We start from the raw sequence: 18,359 nt of genomic DNA, 5'->3' as shown, positions 1-18,359 counted from the left end.
GTTTTCCCCTCTTTTTTTATACTTCCCATAGCAAATTCTGAATAGTGCACATTTCAGCTTTTGGCAGTCTCTGTAGCAAACCCTTCCAAGTTTAGTTTAGTTACTTTTTTTATGTCAAAAGGCATTTGCATGGGTTTACAGGCAGAATTATGGTTCAACATGTTCACATTGTTTGCATGAACATCACTGTTTCATCAGACCATGACACTGGATTTGTTGCCATATTGTGAAATTTGGAGGAGATAACTACCTACCTGACTTTTTAAAGGAAGATAGCATGAGTGCACAGTTGCAGCTGTGTGAGTCCTGGATGCTTCCTAAAATTGAAAAGAAATATCCCTCTCAGCTATGGTAACAGGTATCTGTACAACCAAGCTTGATGCATATCATTGGTCATTTTCAAGCCCAGGCTGTACCTGCAGGTTTATAAATGTATCTTAAGATTTTACCAAAGGGTTTTATCCCCTACTATAAAAGCAAAGCAGCATCATCCTGTTGGTAAATTATAGAGTATTTGACTACTACAGAGATGATCCAAACCCAAAGGTTTTGTGCTGACTTCTCGTGTGAATGTTTATGATACAGCTTGTAAGTATTGAATAGGAACACTAGTAAAACAGTGCCTGATGATGAATATTATTTTGTTGTTTAATGTATAGCTTGATTATAATTTAATTTCTTTTAATTTATAGCTATCTGCTCTTAGAGAAGATGAAAGTGCATTAGTACTATCATATGCTTACCCTGTATAAAAACTTTAAAAGAATTTATGTGGTTTTATGGCTCTTTATAGCATAAACTGACTTTGCAAACATTAACTAAAATTTTTTTGTGTAGAAAAGAATCAAAATACATATTTTTTTGACCTCCTGTGTAACGATGGATGGAGTTTCTATTAAGATTAGTGCAGCGGCAAGTAGGCAGTGTGGCTGGATGTTCTGCTTACTGTTATCCACAAAAGAGGTTGAGTTAAAACAGAAAAGACGTATCTTTTGCATTGTCTTCCTAGTATCTCTTTTATAAGCAGGAAGAGTATTTGGTGCCAATTGTAAAGTGGAGTTATAATATATGCACTTAACTTGTAACTGGAATGAGTCTAATAACATAAAGCATTTCTTGTGAGCTAGCAGTAATTCCCCTTAGATAACCAATTTGCCATCACTACTGACCCAACCTGGATAACATATAAAGCTATTTTTTGCTACAAGTCACAAATCTTTCAATTGTCTCTGACTGTTCATTAGGAATGCCTGTGAGAAGTGTTCTCCTCTATTCAGATACCATTTAATATCTTCTTCTTGTCATTACTTTTCTTTACAGAAAGGATGTGGCTACCATCTCGACCTACTCATGGTGGCAGTCATGCTTGGAGTGTGCTCTATTATGGGATTGCCGTGGTTTGTTGCAGCTACTGTCCTCTCTATTTCCCATGTGAATAGCTTAAAACTGGAATCGGAGTGCTCTGCTCCAGGGGAACAGCCAAAATTTCTTGGAATCCGTGAGCAAAGAGTCACAGGGCTCATGATATTTATCCTTATGGGCTCATCTGTCTTTTTGACAAGTATCCTGAAGGTAATTTGGGGCAGTAAGGAGAAGCTAAAGAATACTGCACTGCACTGAACATTTCACTGATATTACTGCATTCTTTAATGAGTGTCCTCTCCAGGCGTGTTACTCGTAAGCGCATGTTACACAATGATAATCTAAAGCGGACTTCTAATTTTGCATAATAAAGTGGTCAGGGTCATCTAACATTCTTAAAACAAAAACCTTGTAATGAAAATCTGGCCTGACTGAAGTCAAAAGGAATTCTGCCACTGACCTGCACTATATAGAGATTCGCCCTTTTTTTATACTTGGGCCCATGGCAAATTATCCTGAAATGGTTTTGCCAAAAGTATACCAAGAAGTAAATTTATTTAGAAAATTTAAAACCATTTTGTGATTTCTAGATAATTTAAAAATATTTTCACAGTTGCAAGAGAAGTTTTGTGGCTCCTTTCTTGGAAACAAACATGGAAATTTGCTCATGCTGCCTGCATACACAACACAACTCACCAGTGTCCTGAAACTGGGTGTCTACTTACATGTCTACGTAATGCCAGCTATATTCATAATATTGTTTCTTAAGAATTACATGGCCACTGGCTTCAGTAAGGCCAGACATTAGCCTTGCATGTTGTCACAGTGAAGGCAATAAGCCCTTAGAACTTGTACTTCTCAGTAGTATTTTATTAAGTATATCATAAACCTTCACTTTGAAAACACATGAAACATGCACTTTATGTATTTAGTATTTAAACCAGATACTTACCTGTGGAAATACTCCTTTACCTACACACTGTACACTAGGAGGCTGAACATTTAAAATAGCCTTTTACAAACCCATTCCTTAAGTCATTTACCCGTATTTAAATGCTTACAGCACAGAACATTTCTTTGAGCAGTATGAAGTATTTTGTGTATGTCTTGAAGATTTTTCTGAGGATTATAGCTTTACTTTTTATTCAGATGCTCTCCTGAGCAGTGTTTCAAGTAAAGAATTTATCTATCAAACACCTTCTTTTTTCACAGAGTTCTGTTAATTTTACTACTAGTGAATAAAGTATTGTAATAACTGGCTGTGAAGGGAAAACAAAACTATAGAGCCAGCTTCTTCTTTTGCTTTATGCTGAGAAACATTATTAATTTGTAATTGAGTGACTCTGAATTTACAACTTGTCTGATTAATGCAGGCATATGGCGCTTTGAATTTCAGCTGCTTAGAATGTCTTTCTAGAAGCATTTCAAATTGATAAATGGTATTTAATATGCTCTTCCTTTTCTCTGCTTGTGTATGCAGTTTATTCCTATGCCGGTACTTTATGGAGTATTTCTTTACATGGGTGCCTCATCTCTAAAGGGAATTCAGGTAAAACGGGTTTATGAAGAGTGTGTTAGTGACGATGCTTTCTATAAAATGTGTAGTTATTGCATTATTTTACTATCTTTTGTGTATACTCTTAAAGGAATATTGCCAACCTTAAATTCTTGAAAGTGACTCACTTAAAAAAGAAAATGGATTCCCTCTAAATAGAGTATTCCCTTTGGGCAATGTGCTCCAATTTTTTATTTTTTAGGTGCTGATTTTTCTGTTCTCCCTTGTTACCAAGGGTATTTGGCTGAGCCTAAAAACTGAGTGAATACTATCAGGAGCTCTTCCCTCTCCCCTGCCTCCCTGTTCGCTCTTGCCTGCTTCCCTTTCAGTTTCCAAGTTGGTGCCTTTGTAGTGGTACACTTGATCTTGAACTTTGCCTTTAGAAGGCTTTCGGCTGAGTTGCCCTCAAACTAACATAGGTGACATTTTGAAGGTATTTCCTGTGTGAATAAAGGCCGCAGGCAGGAAAATGGAACTGTTGCAAGTCCCATGGTAAGTGGAACTGTTGCAAGTTCTGTGCTACTTTATTTCTGGCTTCGGGGATGAAGGACAAGTCTAGTGGAAGGGCAGCATTCCTGCAGTGGCCTTAAGTAGGAGTCTCTGGCCAAAACCAGGCACTCCAGCATTCAGGTCAGGGTTGGTCGTGGTATCTTGTGTACCACTTCTCCTGGATGACTGCAGTGTTAAATGGCATGGTTGTCAAATCTTTTAGCCCTGACACGCTCAAATTTTCAATTGTGCTTTTGTTGAAAGTTGAGGAAGTGTACATTTTCCAAGGCGGTGGAGAAAGGACAATCACATGATGGAAACTTGAATTGTACTGTACAAGAGGCTGTCAAATACAAAGAGCAAAGAAAATGCCCGATTGTTTCTTTCATTGTATTGAAATTCTTTACTGAGAGGTAAAAATGTCTTGCCTTTTTTTACCTATTATTTATAGGCAAAGCTGGGAACATCTCTTGGTTTTTGTTTAGTGTTTTTCTGTTCAGAGGCTTGTTTTTATAACTTTTCCTAGCTCTTACCCATTTGGGTTGATATTCTGAGGAGTGTAGTTTGGTTTTTACAAAGGTTTAGATAGTTTAAACTTAGTATGGTTCAGCTGTTTCTCAGAACAAGGGTATGAGAAAGTACTCAATTGAGGAGTTGTTTTAAGGCATGCTAAAATCTGGCTGTCTTTACTTGGAAAAGTGATAGCATCCCCCTTCCTTCCTCTCTCCCCCAGGCTGGGACAAGGAATGGAGATTTGATAAGATGTTTTTTTGTGGGAGGATGTGCTTTTTGCTGTTTCTGTGAAAAAGAAATCTGCTCAAATCTGGCCAAGTTATCTGCCTTTAAAAAAAACGCAGTTTGAACATGCTCAGTAAAAATTCCTGAAACTTGAAATTCCTGAAGGCTGTTTGAATATAGCGTAGCTCATCCATGCAAGGAGAAATGGTGCATTACCATCTTCACTGTGCCATAGCAGGTGACACAAAGTCTTGGGTCAGTGCGGAACCAAATAGGTCTGAAAAACAATAACCTCTCGTGTACATGCCTGACAGTGTGACAGTTGGCTGTCTGGCATTCCTTTAGTTGGTTGGTTGGTTTGGGTATTTTTGTTTCTGGTTTTGTGAACAAAGTATACCAGGGAACAGCCTGGGATAAAGTGTCTGCTGAAGTACACACAGGACCTGGAAGGCTGAAGAGATCCCTCCATGATCAGCTTTTTGTGTGCTAAAGAAAACAGAGCTTAGTTGTTGAAAAAACAAAGTTTAGAATGTATTGGAAAGATGGTGTAATAGTGGGTTTGCCCAACAGGATCAATGAGCTTCCATTCAGTTCGAATCATAATTGATTCATGTCTACTCTGAAGTCTGGCTTTGCCTAACTTTAAGAATTCTTGACTTGAAATCTTAGCAGTATTATTTTAAAACAACTGTTTTCTTTGTGTATAACATACAGTTATGAGCAGGATGCTTCTTGGCATATGACTATGCAGTGTAATTCAGTGGAATCCAGTATCTAAGCACATAGAAATATGTAAGGAGACAAATGTGTATTAAAATTTAAAGGAACTTAAGAAGTATGACTGACTAAATTCTTACAGCTTAGCTGGAAAGAAGATGAGTCCTTTACTACTGTATACTTTGGACTAGTATAGATTCATGGCTCATGTGCTCCTAAACTTCTGCACAGTTTTTGCCTTTAAGCCAGAAATGAAGGATATAGAGTCAGTGTGTCAATGTCAGCATAGGTGATCCTACAGCTCATTTAGATGCAAACTTTAAAAACTTTATCTTTCAGCTTTTTGACAGGATAAAGTTGTTCTGGATGCCTGCAAAGCACCAGCCGGATTTTATTTATCTGAGGCATGTTCCTCTTAGAAAGGTCCATCTCTTCACCATCATTCAGCTGAGTTGTCTTGTGCTTCTGTGGATTATAAAGGTTTCAAGAGCTGCCATTGTCTTTCCTATGATGGTATGAAATGTCTTTTAATTCTTCTAAAAATGACTTTTATTTTACTTGTGGATATTTATTATTGAAGAAAAACATTTAATTGTGGGCAGGTAATTACAATATTGCTTCGACTTGGTGTTCAAGAACAGTTCATACTGTATTAAGGAAACATTTTACACATAACCTCTTGCTTGAGTCTGGGTTGCGCTCTGTTTATGTGTGGGGATAGCCCAAGTGTGTATTCTCTTAGGGAGAATTCTTCCCTTGGAAAAAAAGAAGATATTTTTATTCAAGCTGTAGTGCTTAATCCTTTTACAAAAAGAACATTCACCCATTAAGGAGACTGTTCATTGCACTGAGGAACTTTACTGATAGTTCTGTGTCTTGCTGGCAATAAAAATCTATTCTGCTGCTTAATAGATCTCTCTGATTATCTCACTAATTCAAAACGAGAAATATCTCTGACCTCAGTGATTGTTAAATGTTTCAAGCCAGGCTTCCTCTGAACAAAGGAAGACCAGCTTTTGGCCTGTCCAGATTGAAGGATGAAATTCTAGCTGTAAACTGTGGTCACTTTTGAAAGTATTTCTCTACAAGCGTATTTGTCAGTTTTATTTGCTTCATTTCTTGTTTGAACTAATATCTTTACAGGTCCTAGCTTTGGTATTTGTCCGAAAACTCATGGATTTCTTTTTTACTAAGCGGGAGCTCAGCTGGTTAGATGATTTGATGCCTGAGAGCAAGAAAAAGAAACTGGAAGATGCTGAGAAAGAGGTGGGTCATGGTTTCAGGGTGTTTTTTGGTGTTTCTCCTTCATTAAAAAGAAATTTAGGGAAAATTCTGTAAACAAGGCATATTCCATGCAACAGGCAGACTTGTTAATATTATCCAAAGTTTAATATTGTAATATTTTACAGAAGTCCTTTTAAAGTTGCAAATCTAATTAGATTAGGTCTAATCCCACTTAGGTGGGGATGTCTAATAGGTATAGATTCTTATGCTACCATACTGTCATAGAACATAGTATCTACAGTGTTCCTGGGGATTGCTTCTGAGACCTGCTCAGATGAACTGCAGGGGTGAACTTCTAGGAAAGTCCCCAGATGCCTGGGGCACTGTTGACTGTTTCAGATCTGCACTCCGTGTCTTCTTTCAGAGAATATGCATTTAAAATCATTTCTTATAAACTTGATACAGGACAGATTCTTACACATTTCTACTCAGAATGTTCCTGTGTTTTGACAGTGAAACAGTGATTTTTCTGACTGTAGCCTTCTAACCATTTTTTCATCAGTTTGATATTATTTTCATCTAGTTGCTGCTTTGTGAATTGCTTCTTTGAATATCTCATGAAACTGTGGTAATATTAAGTAACTTTATGTGCAAAGGATGGAGGTCTTCATCCTTTGTCCCTGGTTATCAGCCACCTGGTCAGTGTCAATGGTCAGGGAATGTCAGTATTGGGCCCAAATAAATGAATGTCAAATCACTAAGTGCAGGAGCAGTAGGTGTAGAATATGTTGGTGCCAGGCTATTTTAAATGGGAGTTGTGTATTCTGCATCAGCACTTTTAAATGGTAGCATGGTGTGAGGCTGAGATGGCAGTGTGAAGTGAAGGTGTAGATAATGGCATGTGGTGTTGGCTGGCTGTGGTCACTTCTAGGTGGGAGTGGTCTTCAGACAGTTGTGCACATGACCTCTAAGATGCCCTAAAGACCTGTGAGACTTAAATCTTTTGGTGGTACAATGGTACCGCAAAAACTAGACAATGTGAATGGATAGATCAGCAATTTATCCTTAGGGATACTCTGAGTTGTCATCTAAGACTAGTGAATTGGTGTGTGTAAAGATTCCCATTGGTAAGTCTATTTGCAGAAATAGGACATGAGCTAATAATTTGAACATGTAACTATGAAAACTAGATTTCTCTGCCTCTAGGATTCTTCTGTGACCTTTGATGACTCACTGCCTTATCTTTAAGCTGGAGAACAATAACTTTGCTTTCCTTGACACATTAAACTTTTTATTTTCATAGAGTACGTTTTGGGGTAAATGTTTTACCAAGGCGATAAACATCATGATGACTTATTTACTATTTAGTATGTGCCTGTAAAACTACCATCTGCAATTAAAATATGTGAGTCATTGTATTCCCCCTTGAATTGAAGAGAGTTGTTTCATCACAGTATCTGTTGTCATCACAATTCAGAGTAACCAGAAGTAACCTAGGTAGTAGCTCTTTTCTTGTGGCTCTGGTTACTGGAACTAATTCCTTGTTATCCTTACGATTTGGTTATATGTCACTTTCCTTCCCATGCTTGATAGGATGGCATCAGAAAACAAACCTGGGGAAATATACTGGTGTTACTTTATTTCATTCACTGTCTATTTTGAGAGGTTATTTTTACATATTTTGGCATTTCTAAATATTTGGAGCTATTATTAAAACTGTTCAACTGTCAAAAACTTAGGAAGCTGTGAAGCCTGGAAATGACAAAATTAACTAGTAATAAAACTTCTGACATGTAGCCTAAGGAATTAATTGGAGAGTTGCTATCACACGGCTTTTAAAAATAGAAGTATTCTACCCACAAGAATATTCAGAAATATAGTTGACAAGATCTGAAACTTATTTGATTGGATCCTCATTTCATCACTTAAGTTGTTTTTATATTTTTAGGCCATGTTTTTTCAAGGCTTTAGATTTATAGTGGATATTGTACATGCCTTCTCCTCACAGACCTCCTTTGGAAGCCACTTTGATGTTAACCAATTAAGTCTTTTCAAGCCAGGAATGAACAAAGTGACTTCTCCCATTTGGAGAAAAAGAATGTTGTGACTTATAAAATAGCTGTAATAGTAAAACATAGAAGGGGAAAAAAAAAATATCTGTGCATAGAGGACTTAAATTCTACTATTTTGGCTAACTGGGTCTTCCAGCTAATACCAACTTATCAGTGTGTGTGATGCATGTGGGGTTTTGGGTGATTTGTCAGGAAATGGTAAGCTCTCTTTTTGGGAGAGCCTACTCACACTTTCAGACAGGCACCAGGGTAAACTGTTACAAAGCCGTATAAAGGGAAAAAAAAGATGTGGAGGTCTCTGGGCATCTTGTTATTATGCTCATAGTGTATACACAGTGCAACAGTTTAGGGCAGGATTTGACCATTACATTCATGTGAAGGCTCCTGGGTGTGGTTTTCCTGACCTAACAGAGGTGTGAACCTTGAGAATCCTCCTGTGGAACTTTGTGTTGATGTCAGAGAGGCAGATTCTTTTCCTGTATTCTTGCAGGCAGGATGTGGTGTTTGAGGGGTGTTGCTTTGTTCTCCTCCTAAGACAGATTTTCTAAATTTGTAATTATTTCACAAAGGATTATTGGTAGAGAGGTCTTCACTTCCTGCTACTCAAAGAAGTTTCTTCCCTTTATGTGAAAACTGATTTTGGTGTCTTGTTTCACTTCCTTTCGCTGCAATAAAACTTCATCAATATTAAAACTGTGTGTGCAGCCTTAAATTTGACTTACCTGTTTTTTTGCATGTTAGCAGTACAATGCATATATCCTCTTATGCATGGTATTCAAAATTTGCCATACAGTTGCTCACTTAGTGTTGGTAAGTTTTCTCTTTCTTTCTTGTTACAAAAGTGTCTCCTCCATTTGGCATTGGAAAATAACATTAGGTGAAGACACGTACTTTAAAATAGAAGAGGTTTTAAATGTCAAATATGTATGTACATTAAGAAAGTTGAAAAGTATGTTATTTTAAGAAGTTCAAATAAATACTTAATGAAAAATGGAAAGAGGATTAAAGTACATAAATCTCACATCATCGTATCGTGTCTCATACCTAAATTCCTTCCTTCTAGGAAGAGCAAAGTATGCTAGCAATGGAAGAGGAAGGAACTGTTCAGTTACCACTGGAAGGACATTACAGGTAAAATATACCTTTCCTCTTTTAGGTGAGTTGCAATTAAACAAATCAAATAAACATGCCACAATACTAATTCTTAATGCTTACTAAACGTTGGGAGGGTGTTTGTCTGGTAGTAGAGTACAGTTAGGTGAACTGAACCATATACTGCTGCATTCAACAATCTCAACCCTTTTCTAGTCTTTCCACACGATCTCATGGTCCAAAAGAAAAGGCCACATTGGGTGAAGTTTTCCCTTGGGCAGGACTGCAGGATCAGGCCATTCATAATGAGCTTTCTGACGTGCACAGCAGGGGGAAGGAAGATGTAGAGCAGGTTGAACCATTCACTCTGATGCTAGCAGGGAGCCAGGAAAGGTTTTGAACACAGCCCAGAAAAGCTAGGTTCTTACAGTATTACTTTATAAAACATTCTAATTAAGATGCTATCCATTTGAGATAATAAATGAATCAAGAGCTGTCCAGGGTAGATAAAGCATAATGCGGGGTTGACACCAACTTAAACACCATGAGGATCCATGTTATAGCTAGTAATAATACACATGGCCAGCCCATAAGGACTTATTTTCAGTTTTCAGAAAGTTCTTAATAAAGGTGTGAAATATCTGGTGATAGTAACCTCTGCATTAATGAGAGTTTATAGAAACACTGTCTCGGAGTGGCCTTCTCTGTTATATTTTAACACAAAGTTACCCTAATGTCTCCTAAGGCAAGTAACAGTCTATGTCTCTGAAAAATCCCACTCTATTTCTTACTTTTGATCCATCACACCACCCTAAATGGTCTGTTTTTTGTCTTCTTTTGTCCATACCTTTGTGTTCTACTCTATATTAGCAATGGTTAGCTTAATTTATTTTGAGGTGTGATCTATATTGATCTGTAGTTTATTTTGATAGAGTTGCCTGGGTAATACCTGACTTTCTCTACTGTCAGCGTCATAGTCCTACAGCTAAAAAGAAGTCAAGATATTGGTTAATAAAGTGGTTCCCCAAAACATTATGCAAACAAGTTTACCGAGGGCTTACTGAATGTCAAGCCATATATAAACTGTGAAGGACAAGCAGGCCCTCTAAACATTTAAGACTATTATTCCTAAGTGTATAAATATGTATTTGGAGCAGTCAAGATTTTTGATTGCTTTTAAAATTGTTTTAAAAGCAGATGGAGTTTCAGAGCATAAGTACTTTGAGAACTGTTATAGGAGCTCTTAGGATTCTTGTTTAATCCATCTATGCCACTGGCATGTTGAGATATCTTGGGCAATGTTTTAATTTCACAGTTCCTCATTTTTCTCTATTAGTTGGAAGTTACACAACGTATTTTATTGACATTACTGTGATTAATTGCTGTTGGAGGAGGAAAACACTAAAAAGTGCGAAGATGTTTTAAGAGAATATTTAAGTCATTGCTCAGGATTTTTGAAGTTAAACATAATGTAACTTACATTGCACTTACTGTCATCACTATCAATTTTGAAGAACTTTTATAGGTAATAAGTAACAAAGACTGATTGCTCATTGTTTTATTTTGTATTTATTTTTATTCTTGCCTAGAGATGACCCATCTGTGATAAACATTTCGGATGAAATGGCAAAAACTGCTGTGTGGAAGACATTGTTGATATCCTCAGAGAATGCAAAAGATAAGGAGTCAAGCTTTCCTTCTAAAAGGTTTTATTTTTTTTTTTTACTTCATTGTACTTTATGTATTGGTGTCAAACCAATATCAGAATATTGTGAATATTGTGCTAGGGATTAGAAAGATTTCTAGCATCTTGCAGTTTTATTTCTTGAGGTTTCTTTTTATTTACATCCAGTCATAATATTCTGAGCTCAAAAAACCACAAATGCACCCTTTATTTAAAAAAATAACCAAACCACAAGTATTTGCATGCTACTTAGTTATGCTACAGGGAAAAATGAAGTTGAGCATGAGTGATGCTTGTGTGATGAACCACCAGCCTACACCTGGATATTGCACAACAGCTGTTGCGTGTTCTGCTTGCTTTTGTTCTTTCCTCTTGAAAAATAAGTGGTCATCACTGCCCTGGAAATATTTATATGAAGGACTCAGTACTCTGAATGCAATCGACTAATATTTGAAGTGAAAATACTTTCAAGATTGCATTACTTCATTTCTTTTGCCTTCTTGCCTTGTACTCAAAACAGTTAAATACGTTTAAATTGTAGTCGAGACAAATGTAAAATGAAGCACTGATGTTCTATCTGTGCTATAGTTATTATGTGAATAATAGTAAACACAAGCACAGTAGGATCATAAGATAAATTTTCCTCTTAATAGATTTTAAATTTATCTGTTTCTACTTACTTGTTCCATATCACATTTTGTCATAAGCTCCCCTTCCTAATTACTCTAGAGGCTGATTCCCCAAAGGTAAGACCCTATCTCCCAACCTTTTCCTTGACTGTATCTTTGAATTCAAAATTCACCTAGGAACCCAAATGACTTGACTTTCTGTAGTTTTTGGAGAGACAGAATGAAAAATTTCAAATAGGACTGTAAAATGTATTAAAATATTAAAATATTAAAGTCCTTAATATTACAATCTAAAATTTATTTTGTATTAAAAATAGAAGCTGTAGATGTAGTATATTTAAATATTAAATGGAATTTATTCTTAGAACTCTTAATCAAATATTTCAAAATATAAAGTTATATTCTGCCTGTTTCTAAATCTAATTTTCAAAACAAGCACCATGTTTGAAAAAGCTACTCGTCGTCCTGTGGTGAAAACATGCAGTAAGAGAAAAAATCCTGTAGGAAAATAAATTGTTTAAAATGTTATTACCCCAAAATGGCATGCTGCCTTTCAGTGTTGTTCCTACCCGTAAATAGCATAAACAAAATGATCAGCTGATGACCAGATAAATCATTTCAGACACCCATGGAGCAGCTGATTAATGTGATCATTTTAATGCTGTTTCACTGACAGCCAAAATAGCACTGTAGTTCTGATTTGCTTTCCACCCTCAGCTGAAAAGGACCATGTCACAGTGAAATCCATGTGGTGCATGGGAGAAGAATGTACAGTAGGGTCTTCTTACATTATATGCCTCTCTGTCCAGGCTGTGAAAGCCTGGAGAGAGAAGAAACTGATGTGGTACATTCACAGCCACTGGGTATACTGTAGTTCTATTTTTCTCTAGTGCATATTGCTTTCTGTGATGGTATAATAGATTATGTAAACACGTACTGGTTTTAGCTGAAATTTTCAAAGATTCTTTGAGCAAAGAGCATCTACGTAAGACTGTGGCTGAGACAGTATTGGCAAAAAAAGATTTGACCTTTCCACTGCAGTAAAATAGTAACTAATTTTCTAATGAGCTCATTTTCAATCTGTTCTTTTATCTTTGGTAGTGAAAACAAAGGCTCAGGTGGAAAGGAACAGTTTGATGGTTTTAGGTATAAGTATCCTGTTGTAAAGGAACAACCTCTTAAAGAATCTGAAGCCTGCTTTTTCACATGCTCTAGCTTGTCTCAGATTCCCAGACAGAAGTAGATTCAAAGAACTTTAAACCTAGAAGGCTTGCTTTCTGATAAGGAAAAACTTCAGACATTAATCTTAAATCTTACTAGAGACAGAGCTAAAGAAACATTATATTCCTAAACGAATGTATCACTACATGAAGATATAATTCAATCCTAGGTAAGTACTGAGAAAAAGAAAGCTTGGAATGGTGGCAGTTGTAAGGATAATTTTTGCAAATGATCAAACTCACCAATATTACATTACACAATTCCCTTCAGTGAAGGGTATCTTACTATAGGGGCAAAAAAATCATGTTATTTTCTGATTAATTTTACTGATGCCTTTTGAAGTTCAGCTACAGCAGTGTTTAGTACTCTTTTTTCCTCTTGTCAGGTCTGCTTTCTTATACTAATACCCCAACATACTACTAAATGGGGATAATTAAATTATGATTCTGTACTATGCTTTTATGTAAGGCACTGATCAATTAACAACATAGGGTGATTTTGTAAAATCTGGAAATTCTTGGTACTAATTAAATATCGAGTTGACATAGCTAATGAAAGACTGGCCAATAATAAACTAAGATCATCTTCAAAGGGATTTTAAGCACGAAGGGTTTATACAGATGACTTCTCAGCCTGATGCATGGATAATAGCTATCATACTGCTATCTGTGTAGCAGTACAGTTGTGTGACAGTTACATCCCAGACTCATAGCACTGTTTGTCTAAATTTAATCAACTGTTGTTTAACTATACTTTACAATTTTCCAACCTTAATTTTTCACTATTATAACTCCTAGGGCCCTACAGGTCTCTCCTTTTGAGCATGTCTTGGTAAAATTGAACACCTAGGCACCTATCTGAAACATAGCACTCTTTGGTACATATAATTAATTATTCCTCTGTCTTTGCTTATAACATTAAGCCCTTCAGACAGCAATGTCAAAATACATGCAGAAGATTTGACCATGTATAGAAGGAAAGGTGCTGGAGAAATCTATCACTTTGTAGGTTGTGTGAGTCCCCTTCTCTACCTGAAGATAGAGATGATACAGAAGATGTAGGATGCAAATCCTTCATCCCAAACCTTCCATCTCAGGCTTGATAGACTACTCCCTCAGTAGGTAGGAGTAGAGTGCCAAGTCTCTTACAGATCCAGCAGTTATCTGTTTTACTGGTAAAAGATTGGACTTGTCCTTTTTTGGTTTCCAATTTCTCATGACACTGAAGCCCACATCTGCAGGTGATGCTCAGAGATGTGAATCCTACATAGATAGAAGACTTTCTTGGTATCATGGAGGCCCCTAAACCACAGGAATATTATAAAAGACTGTAAGGCCAACACCGCATCTTCACTGTTTGCTTTTACTAAGCACAGGTAACTCTCAGCCTGCTGTACTGCTGCACTTTAAATTCACCCCCCAGGAATTTGTTTGCATACCCTTTGTGTGCAGAAAGTGCAACATACCCAATTCTATCACTGTTCTACAGAAGGTGATAGATTTGGCAGTTGAAGTGGCAGAAGTTGGTATTCTTTAGCTATTTCCATTAACACCTCTGGAAGCTGCCATAGGCATAGAAGTAAGCTTTGGCTGAACTGAATTGTATCCTTAAAGCAATTTTTATGTGAAGAAAAATGTCAGATGATTGTAAAATTGTGCATGAATCACCTTAAGAATTTGAGAATTGATCTTGCTTTTTTTAAGCCTTGTGTAACAGCCTATTTCTCATTCATTCTAGTTAAGGAATTATTCCCATGAAACCTGGTAGGTTATGTGCTTGATACAGGTTTGTTCTCAGAACCATCTTTTTTCTTTTTTTAGATACCCTGCCACTCTTTGTTAAAGGCTTGATTTGCCCGTGTCATGGAAGCCTCTTTGCATTTTCCTAGTGTGACTGAAACTCATTGCAAGAACGTGATTTTTTTATTTATTTATGCTGTTTTAAATTAGGACCCTCTTCACCAAAAAAAATCATCTGCTTTGCACATATATTGCTTTCTCTAGGCAAATCAACAGTGTCATAACTGGAAGGAAGCTGAATCCAAATCTGAACTCTGCTTCAGAGTTCTTATTGATACGGCTTTTGTAAGATCTTTCAGGCTTTATGGGTCAAAAGGGGGAATACTGTCACTCCCCAGCCCCCATGCTTTTTCCTGCCAAATACTACAGCTGAAAATTGGCTTGCACTGCTATAGTTCAGAGACATTCCTTCTAAATTTACATTGAGCAACAGAATACATTTTAAAGACAAGAAGTACTTGTGACCTCTTGTTTGTGCCATTTAAGAAAATGCCGGTATTGTCTGAGAACTGTACCATTGCCATCTTCTAATCAATTAACAGTTGTATTTGCCAAAAAAAAAAAAAAAGAAGAAAGTGGCTGCCTTTGCTTGCATGCTGGCTGATGTCTGTCTGTACATCTTCAGTTCTCTATCTACCTCATCACTAAAATGCTGGCTGATGTCTTCTGCACCATTGGGCACAAACTTTCACTTGCTTCCCAGTTTGTGCTATGCAGCATGAAAGAATAAGTAAAATACCAGTGCAATGTTGGTTTTGTTTAAATCACGACACAGGTACATCATTAATATACACAGTAGTGCTACTGTAACTCTTTTTCCCCCCTTCTTTTCCTAGTGCTGAAATCAGGAAAGAGAAGAAAGCTGACTCAGGGAAAGGTGTTGACCGGGAGACTTGTCTATGACTTGTTCTTCAACTAATTTTTTTACAAATGAACGAAAGGAGTGCCACAACCACTAAATATATATGATTTACTGTGTAACTTTTGTCTTTCATCTCAAACTAGCACAGGTAATGTAGTGCAATATTTGTCTCATTTCACCTTGTCTACATGTCTGTATCATCTAGTATCTGTGTAAATGTCTGCAGTAGCCAATGCAAAAAATCTTTATGTTCTTTGCTGATACTGGCCATTTATCAGTGTTTGTACCATAAATCTAACAAGCAAATTTTCTTTCAAATTCAACTTTCCTGGTAATAGGTTTGTACTGTATTTTACTACTTTTTCTGTGTGAGAATACTTACTAATCTTCATTCAAGATTAAAAACCACCTAACTCACGTAAATGATTTCAGGAAAGCCAAACTGACAGCAAACATTAAAGAAGTTTTTAAAGTAACAACTGATCTGACCCTGTGAACAAACTAACAAGGATAATCCTTTCCTCCTCAAGCTGTCCTTCTGAAGTCATGGATTACTCTTGCAATGAGGATTGCAGGGTTAGATTCTGTATTTGTGAAATTTTCCTTGATTTAATACAGTGTATTTAATATTCAAATTTGTATGTAGCTGGAACATAGTCATATATATTTAAAAATATGTACTAGAACATTCTCTTACCTTAATTGAAACACTCCACCACATCCTTTGATGTGAAACATGGGTACAGTATTTCTTAATATGCAATCTGTGATTACAGTATCTTATCTTGTATTGTATGAATGTTGCCATCATTGGCCAAACAACTACATTATGTCAATAATCAATCTATTATTTTATAATAAGGAAAAATTTGTAGATACAAGCTATATCCCACATGCAGTTATATCCCCTTCCCAGTGTTTTTCTTCTTCATTGCCTAAAATACAGCCACATAAAGGGCATATTTGTATTGGCCTCTCTACCAACTGTAAACCTCTTAATTTCAGAGTAATAGTGTATAATACTTAAATGAGTATGCTGATGTTGATTTTGTTAGTTCTTCACTATTCCGTGAAGTACATTGATTAAAAGATAAAAACAACTTTACAAAGTAAAATGTGGCTTTAAAGCTATTGCAAAGACATTTTTCATAATGGAATTTGTTACTGCCTGATCCTTCATGTCATTCTTTTGTGTAAAACAAAGACTGAGATTAGGTATTGAATTCATAGAGATGTGGAGAAACAGGTTTTTTGAGTAATTTGGAATTTGCTGATTTTTAAATTTTTTTAAGGTACGTTTTTAAATTATTAAATGAAAGATAACTCTCGTTATTATGCTATTACTTTGAATCCTACCAGTAAGAATTAGTCTTGTAATCTTTGTAACAATTCATCGACAGGAATCTAGCATTCCCCAGCTTTCTAAAATATGATAATCTTTCCACAGATCTCATGCAAACAACATTTCAGATGCATCACATTTTAATTATTCCTTCTAATGTTTCTGTGTGTGTGAGAGTGTGTGATGTTTTACTACTGTAGCCATAAATGATAATTGCATTTTGCTGCAAACTAATAGGGTTGCTGTTCTAAATTTGACTTTGCAGTATCAAAGCCCATTAAAAGCCATTTTTATGGAGGAAAAAAAAATAAATATAATGGACACAAAGAAGGATTTACATTTAATTCAATGTTTGTATTTGTAAATTTAGGAAAAAAAAAAAGCTGATGCATTAAGCTAAAATGCTTTGTTTTGTGTACTTGATAAATTGTAAGATTCCAATTGTTTTAAGATTAGTATAGAAGTTCAATACTGGTTTGTTCCGAGAGCAGCCTGGTGGTGTTTTAATATGTTGCTGACTTTGTTACAGATAACGTATACAATCAAAATGTATTAATTTCACTTGACCAACTCTTAGAATATTAAGAAATCAGTGTATTCAATGGCATTCTGTATTTCTGTTCAGTATTTCAGAGTGGTTTTATTTGAAAGCACTCTGTTCTTGTGTGAATTTAAATGCTATTCCAATGTTAATCTTAACATTCTGAAATCACACACAATATAAAGCAAATGTAGTGCTATATTTACTTCTAATTTAATATTCCTGGTCAAAATTACTCAATTTCTTGGATGTAATTTATTACAAAAGTTTATGTGTACATGTGAATAGACTGTTGTGTTTTTCACAAGACATGTTATGTGAAAATAAATATTTATCCTAAGTAATTTTCAATTTTATTTTCACACTGCAAACCCCAGAAAAACTGTGTAACATGGGACAGTATTTTACATGTCTACCCGATGCTTGAATATGCTTCCCTGTAGAATGCAGTCCTGCTCGGTGGAATCTCACTGAAACATGAAACAAGCCAACAGTGCTAGCGTGCTGTGCATAGTTGATAGAGGTTACAGTAAGGGAATAGGTGTAGTTCTTTAAGTATGAGAGCCTAGTTAATGTAGTTGTTGGATTACAGAAATACTGTTTTGGTCTATATGACACTATTTGTCCCTTGCTTCACAAGCGATCCGGAAGTTCATAATGATCATCTTTTTTACAGCCTGTCTGCACTGCTATGATCTATCTTCATACTGATCTATGTTTCTTTCCCTTCAGTTAAAAGAATCAGAGATGAGGTTACTATAACCTTTTGGAGACAACTGACAGCCTTCCTCCTACCTCTAGAGCTTGCTTTAACATTGATGCCAGTCTGCATTAGAATGACTAGTACTGTGAGCCCAAGATTATATTTATAATTCTCATCTCCAGTTTGTTTTCCCCAAAAAACTTCTTTATTTTGTGAGTCAAGGAGGTTTTGGTTTGTTTATGAACCCCTTCTTTTTCTCATTTACGGCCAAGCTGCATGAACTGTCTTGACATTCTTCCCCACCTCCCTTGTGCTTTATCTGTGTGCAT

The 18,359-nt window shown here is 36.1% G+C and overlaps 1 protein-coding gene across 8 annotated transcripts in view; it reads left to right on the top strand.

Annotated features, from left to right (window-relative positions):
• Positions 1-17,643, top strand: part of SLC4A10 (solute carrier family 4 member 10) — a 163,758-nt gene extending 146,115 nt beyond the window's left edge. For 5 of the 8 annotated variants that reach the window (XM_065670576.1, XM_065670574.1, XM_065670579.1 and 2 more), the window contains 7 exons: positions 1,321-1,572; positions 2,843-2,911; positions 5,201-5,374; positions 6,005-6,127; positions 9,221-9,288; positions 10,839-10,955; positions 15,419-17,643. In XM_065670576.1, coding sequence (XP_065526648.1) covers positions 1,321-1,572; positions 2,843-2,911; positions 5,201-5,374; positions 6,005-6,127; positions 9,221-9,288; positions 10,839-10,955; positions 15,419-15,485 — 870 coding nt within the window. In that variant the 3' untranslated portion in view covers positions 15,486-17,643. Of the gene's footprint in view, positions 1-1,320; positions 1,573-2,842; positions 2,912-5,200; positions 5,375-6,004; positions 6,128-9,220; positions 9,289-10,838; positions 10,956-14,520; positions 14,547-14,603; positions 14,697-15,418 lie in introns of all 8 variants that reach the window. The other 3 variants (XR_010610725.1, XR_010610726.1, XM_065670578.1) reach the window with 3 other exon arrangements.
• Positions 17,644-18,359: the final 716 nt, after the last annotated feature.

This window comes from Lathamus discolor, chromosome 3 (assembly GCF_037157495.1).
Source record: "Lathamus discolor isolate bLatDis1 chromosome 3, bLatDis1.hap1, whole genome shotgun sequence".
Lineage (NCBI taxonomy): Eukaryota > Metazoa > Chordata > Aves > Psittaciformes > Psittacidae > Lathamus > Lathamus discolor.
The sequence above is the reverse complement of the archived record's forward strand: the minus strand, read 5'-3'. Positions and strand labels throughout refer to the sequence as shown.